This window comes from Sinocyclocheilus anshuiensis, unplaced genomic scaffold (assembly GCF_001515605.1).
Source record: "Sinocyclocheilus anshuiensis isolate Anshui unplaced genomic scaffold, SAMN03320099.WGS_v1.1 scaffold879, whole genome shotgun sequence".
NCBI classification, from domain to species: domain Eukaryota; kingdom Metazoa; phylum Chordata; class Actinopteri; order Cypriniformes; family Cyprinidae; genus Sinocyclocheilus; species Sinocyclocheilus anshuiensis.
This window is the reverse complement of record NW_015546063.1, coordinates 210,174-217,310: the sequence shown is the minus strand read 5'-3', so window position 1 is coordinate 217,310 and position 7,137 is coordinate 210,174. Positions and strand designations below refer to the sequence as shown.

The window sequence follows — 7,137 nt, the reverse complement described above, 5'->3', positions numbered from 1 at the left end:
TTATTTTTTTTTTATATATAACATATATATATATATATATATATATATATATATATATATATATATATAAGGTTCATGCACAGCTTGAGTAGCAATATTGTGTGTAACTCTTTCTTCCATTTGTATTTTTGGGTAAGAATAAGAAGCACTTCATCCGGTACTTAGTGTCTTTCATTCCAACATAAGAAAACATTTCTGGAATCTGCATCTGAAATAGCATTTAGATGTATATTTACACAGTTTATGTATCTCAGAGGGGACATGGATGCATTTAACCTGCAGTCACAGTTGGATAAATAATGTTTTGTTTTTAACATAAAACGTTGAATACTGATATTTGAAATTAAAACCGCCAGTAGGTCACAGCAAGTGACTATCAGTGATCAGTTAATCAGTGAGTCATTGAGATTCAACCGATTCATTCAAACGGCTGACTCATTCAGAAACAAAGCATTAGACTGTGTTAATGAGTGAATCACTGAATCATTTTATCAACCGATTTGTTCAAAAAGCTGATTAATTCAATAAGTAAACACCGTCCATTGCTCAGAGACGCAAAAATCTTTGGAACTATTTTCGTTGGAAAAATTGAGCAAAAACAAGCAATATTATGTCTAACTCGACTTGAGTGGAAAATGAATCATCCGCGGTTGTGCGCGCACTTGTTTGCACGTGAGCAAAGGTGTTTTTAAGAGTCTATCTTGCAAACGCCAGACCACTGATTCATCAAACCTGCTTTCCTGCAGTCCGTGTTCTTCTGACTTCTGACTATTTTGTAGTAAGTAACGAATATACTTCGGGGAAATGTATCGGAGTAAAAGTATACATTTTAATTAGGAAATGTAGTAAAAGTAAAAGTTGTCTGAAATAGGCCTATAAAAACTCAAGTAAAGTACAGATACTCCCAAAAAATAATTAAGTTCTTTAACGAAGTATTATTACTTCGTTACAATAAACCACTGATTAGGCCTAATTTAAAATATTATTTTAAAATAAAAATATATAAAATTATAATTTCTCCTACTTCCAGAATCAAATCACTGAGACTTCTGAAATTAGTGAGGGTGCTCTAGCCTTAATATACATCTATTTTGACACATTTTTGCCCTGTCCATTGTTATGGTTATCACTATCATTGCAATGATAGTGACATCCGCATATAAATGCCGCATTTATATGTGGATGTCACTTCTGAAACTTTGCGGTGTGTAAGCGGTCACTGTTCCTCTTACACTCTAAAAAATGCTGGGTTGTTTCAACCCAACTTTGGGTCAAATATGGACTAACCCAACTGTTGGGTTACATTTTTACATTACATTTTTAACCCCTAAAGTTGGGTTAGTCCAAATTTGACCCAAAGTTGGGTTGAAATAACCCAGCATTTTTTAGAGTGTAGCATCATGAAAAAACGCATTTTCTGTATTTCATTTCTGGGTTAAAAAGTGAAAAATTAATGGACGCAAAAGTACACGGACCTAAACCCGAAATGAACTAAAAGGTTTCGACACCTCCACTGGTGTCATGGTTGAGAAGATGTGAAGGCTTTCAGACTATATGTATGGAGATAGCTAACAGCTGTTATCACTTTGTTGACAGGTGATAACAAAACCTGATGCTAATAGTAATGCAATAAGTGGAGTTTGCCTCTAAGTGCATGTGGAAGCAGAACTAATCCTGTTACATGGCCATGACAAAGCAGAGACAACAGAAGAGGAGAGGAAACCAGAGGGGGCGGAGATTAAGTGATGCTGAATAAGGCTGACACTGTGAAGATGAGGCCCTGAAAATGGAAGTCCATTAGTGTCTCTCCCTCCTCTCCAGCAATGCGTTTCAGCTGAGCTTTGGAATGCGGACCACAGATCCACAGATCTCAGCCTGCTGCTATAAACACTATTTTCAGTGCAGGGCGTGGACATATCAATCTATCAGCCTGAACATACAGGTGCATCTCAATAAATTAGAATGTCGTGGAAACCAAACATCTCAGCCTGCTGCTATAAACACTGTTTTCAGTGCAGGGCATGCACGTATCAATCTATCAGCCTGAACATACACAGATACGTGTTCTGCAGCAGCAGGGCATGGAGATCCGAGAGCAATGGGGGTGGAGGGTGGAAAGAGAATGAAAAAGAGAAAGAGAGAGAGAGGTTAGGAAGGAACGGAAGGAGAGAGAAGGAATTCTGGAACAGCTTGCCGCATTGTCAAGGACACACCAAGGGGAGATGGCAAGAGAGAGAGAGAGTGAGTGAGTGAGCGGGGTGGGGGGAGAAGGAGGTGGGGTGTTTGAAAAGCAAGAGATTCTTTAAAGCGAATGGATGCGGGCATGGCTGCTCAGCAGTTTTTCTTAAAGGGACAGTTCATCCATACAGTAAATGGAAATCTGGTCTTCATTTACTCAGCCTCCTGTTGTTCCAAACCTGTATAACTTACATACATTTACAAACCTGTATAACAAACAACTTTCTTCTGTTGGACACAAAAGGAGAAGTTTTGAAGACGTGCTGGTTGCTCTTTTCCATACAGATATAATATCTAGAGATTGGAACTTTAAAACTTAAAAATACAGAACAAAAGTAACATAAAAGTGGTTCATATGATGTCTGCTGTACAATATTCCAAGTGTTCTGAAATCATACAATAGCTTTGAGAGGAACAGACCAAAATTTTTATTCATTGTTAATCCCATCTAGCGACTATAAACAAATCATTCAGATTTATTTTGTGAACTGGATCAGTCAGAATCATTTGGATTATTCAATTTACTAAAAAGATCTGACTCAGGAAAACAGTTCCTTCACAAATCAGACATAGCTGTTTCTCTCAAATTTGCCAAGGAGATCTAAGAGAGATTTTCAGTGAATAATCACTTAAATTTCTTTTTTTTTCTCTCTCTAAGGACCTGTTTACTGCTGCACCCAGTTAGTGAGTGAACTAGGTCAGTCTGATTCATGAACAAATCAGTTCAATCGATTTTGTGAACCGGATCATTTGGATCTCTTAGACTGATTTTGTGAACCAGATTAACCAATTCATTAGCAAATCGTTTGGATGGGTTTTGTGAACCAATCAGCCAATTCACTGAAAAGATCTGATAAAAAAAAAAAAGATCCTTTCATAAATCAGACAGACATAGCAGCTTTTCTCATAAATGTGCCAAGAAGAGCTAGGAATATTTTCAATGAATAATTGAAAATCATATGACTTCAAAAGACTTGGAAAACAGTGCACGATAGATCACTTTATGATACTTTTATGGTTATTTTTTGTCTTTGTTGAAGCTTGAAACGTCCCCATTAATTTTACTTTCATGAAAGTTAAAAATGTGTAAATTTCTCAAGAAGGTCATTAGATAACGTACTAACAATGAGCAATATATTTCTTAAAGCATTTATGAATCTTTGTTAAAGTTAGCTAATAAAAATACAGTCACATCAAAGTGCATTAACTAATGTTAACATACAATGTCTGAAAATGAATCAGTGAATGTTGAAATTAACATTAACTCAGACTAATAAATTCTGTAGAAGAATTGTTCAATGTTAACTAATGTAGTTAATGTTAATAAATGGAACCTTGTTGCAAAGTGTTATTTTTAGGTGCACTGTCCATCTTCAGATAGTATGAGTTTGTCATCTTCATTCATCTTCTGTCCTTCCTGACTCTCTCTCTCTGTCTTTCATTCATTTGTCCACTTCTCATCTGGAGTGTTGTATAATCATGCATTCAGTAATGGAAATAGCAAGGTTTAGTGCTGAGTGCTGGTATGGAGAGACTGTGATCAGTGCATAACCCTCAGGAGCTCTTGCCTACAGTCGGCCTACTGCTCTTACTCAGTGGCGGTATACATACCAGCCCATACATTCCTCCTTTGTCCACTTAAAGTATTTTCTGGTTGGATTGTCCTGTACTTATCCATCCCTGAAGCATGTTCACCGCACACTCATAGGCTGACGTCAATAGTGCCTCATTCAGCTGAGATGTAATGCTGGGTTTCACTCCGGGTGACTCTACTGACTTCAACACTGACTGAAAACATCATGACTTTTCTCTCAGGCTCGAAAAGACTCACTGTCTGCAAAAACAGCTTCCACAGCAGACCAATCAAAAATCTATTATAAGGCTCACGCGGACCTCACCGAATCAATGACATCATCTGTAGCTGGGCAAAAAGGTGCCCGAAGACAGGAAGTTGAAGAGCAGCACGATTTGTGCTTGATGTCTTCATCTCCATGGAAACTGCACAAATCTATGAAAGAGTGAAAGAGAGAGTAAGAGAAAGACTGAAAGACATAGATGGCTGGGGAAAGGGGAAGGGGGCACTGGCACATTAAACGCAATGCATCTCATGTTTTCATATCCATTTCTCTTCATCCTTCCTGTCTTCTCTCGGCCCCTCATTCTATATAGGAGCCCTTTGAAATGAGCAGAAACGTGATTAATTATTCAGAAATTCAATATATGTGGCTCAGTCTGCATCATTTCTTACTTTGAAAAATCTGCTTTAACAAATCGATACGTTCTAATACATTACACTTGCGTCATTATGGTCAGTTGGTTATGTTTTATTGTATTGTACACATGCAATATATTGTGTTATTCGTCTTGTCTTTGTGACCCTCATTTGAATCTTTGAGATTGGCATTACAAGACGTCACCCTCATCATCCTAGAGATTGCAGCCATCATCTCCCTCGGCCTGTCCTTCTATCAGCCACCCGGACACGAGAGCGAGGGTGAGAGAGAGAGGGAAGCTAGAGAGGGATGTTAGAGAGATGAGGTATGTAGAGGAAGGGAGTTAAAGGGATGGTGTGGGTTGAGGGAGGAGGGAATGATGGATAGAGAGTAGGAGGGAAGAGAGAATTCAAAGTGCTTTACATAAAAGGAAGTAAAATAATCATAAAAAAATAATCACAACAATAAAACAAGGAATTCAAAATGATTTAAAAATTGATTTAAAATACATTTAAAACAGTTAAAAATAGAAAATGATTATACATAAAATACACTGCGGGTGGCATAATAGCTAAAAGCGGACTCCCCTTGTTTTGTTTGAACCCTTGGTATTTCTAACTGACTCGATCCTAAAGATCTGAGTGGTCTGTTAGGTTTATATTCAGTGAGCATTCTGCAATGTATTTAGGTCCTAGGCCATTGAGTGATTTATAAAAGAGTAGAAGTACTTTAAAATCAATCTTAAAGGGGTCATATGATGCTGCTAAAAAGAACATTATTTCTAATAGTCTTCTTGGGAAGGCCGGTGAGGAGACTATTACAATAGTCCACCCTGCTGGTGATAAAGGCATGAACAAGTTTCTCCAAGTCTTGACTAGAAACAAAAAATGATTGCAACGTTTTTGAGATGATAGTATGCTGATTTAGTTCTTGCTTTGACATGAGTACTGAAACTAAGGCCTGTCTCCAGAATCACACCAAGATTCTTGACTTGATTTTTAATTGTTTGACCCCTAGAGTTAAGGTATACATTCACCTTGAGAAATTCATCTTTGTTTCCAAATGCAATGACTTGAGAATGAGTTTTCTCCTTGTTTAACGAAGAAAATTTCTGGCACATCCAACTGTTAATTTCATCAATGCATTGGCAGAGGGAGTCAATGGGGCTGTAGACATTTGGCGATAAGGCTAGGTAACGGTATCATCAGCATAGGTGTGATAGGCAATTTGGTTCTTTCTAATTATTTGACTTAGTGGGAGCATATACAGGCTAAACAAGAGCGGTGCAAGAATTGAGCCTTGTGGGACTCCGCATGTCATGGACGTCCACTTAGACTTATACTCTCCTATACTCATTTATTATTTTAATGAGCGCCGTCTCTGTGCTGTGATGCGGTCGGAAACCAGATTGAAAATTGTCCAGGTATCCACTTGAGTTCATTTGACTTAAGTAGTTGTACAGCTGATTAAAAACTACCTTTTCAATAATCTTGCCTATAAAAGGAAGATTTGATATTGGTCTATAGTTGCTCAATATGGTGTTATCAAGATTGCTCTTTTTCAGAAGGGGCTTAACAACTGCGGTTTTCAGGGAGTTTGGAAAAGTCCCAGAAAGAAGTGAGCGTTCACCACTTCTAAGAGATCTGCTTAAACAGTTAAGCACACTTTTTTAAAAAGATGTGGGAAGTGTGTCAAGATAGCAGGTTGACAATTTAATGTGCTGTACTATTTCTTCCAAAATTTTGCTATCAATTGCTTCAAAAACAGTCATAGTAACTTCTTTTTGATATTGCGGTCGAATCTGTCTAACCTCTGCATAACTTGAGGATGTGCTAATCGCCTTTCTGATATTATTGATCTTCTCAGAAAAGAAGGAAGCAAACTCATTGCATTTGCTGTTGGAGGGCATTTCACTGGCAATCTGACTTGGGGGGTTCTCTTTCATCATCTCGTTTTCGAGATCCACCTATGGGAAGGGCATCCACCTGACCTCTGCAGAAGCATCCAATTGCACCAAGTCTGGCTAGACAGACAGAAGCACGCAGCCAATGCCAGGTAAGGCCCCACCCCCTTACCTGAGAGCATATAAGGCCTGCATGCGACGCTATTCTCCAGTTTTCATTCGCTTCTCGCGATCTCTGCACTTCACTTTTCGTGTCTTCAGGAGGATATATCGTCAAGATCAGCCTCCGCCAGACGTGACAGTCTTTTATTCAGCCCAGAAAAAGCTGTTTTTGCATCCTGAGCCGCCCACGCTCTGTGATTATTTTCACCCGCTCCCCTTTTCCACAGCTGCCCGCCGCTGATTTTACTCAGTTTTTCGCAGGCATGTCGCTCTCTAAACCTACTTCTCTCGGGGGCTGCACATCACGGGCCTGCCTGGCAGCGTGTGGCGCGCTGATCGCCACTAAGGATCCGCACCCCTTCTGCGTGGTCTGCTTGGGCCTCAAGCACGCTGAAGAGGCTTTGGAGAACCCGGAAAACTGCAGCCAGTGCCTCACGTTGCCTAAAAAGCTCCTTCGGCGCAGTCTCAAAGTTGCCACGACCCAGTGCGTCGAGCTCGGCCTTTCGGACTCGGATGGGGGACACGTGTATGGCGTTATTTTAATAACAAATGTCGAGAGCGCATTATTGTAGCGCGAAAGCACATTAATACAATGCGCGAGCGCGAATCTCTCCGCTCGCG

The 7,137-nt window shown here is 39.4% G+C and overlaps 1 protein-coding gene across 1 annotated transcript in view; it reads left to right on the top strand.

The window, feature by feature from the left end:
• LOC107699563 (plasma membrane calcium-transporting ATPase 3-like) overlaps window positions 1-7,137 on the top strand; it is a 56,384-nt gene that overhangs the window by 13,357 nt on the left and 35,890 nt on the right. Inside the window, exon 4 of the mRNA XM_016500862.1 lies at window positions 4,635-4,732. Coding sequence (XP_016356348.1) covers window positions 4,635-4,732 — 98 coding nt within the window. The remainder of the gene's footprint in view (window positions 1-4,634; window positions 4,733-7,137) is intronic.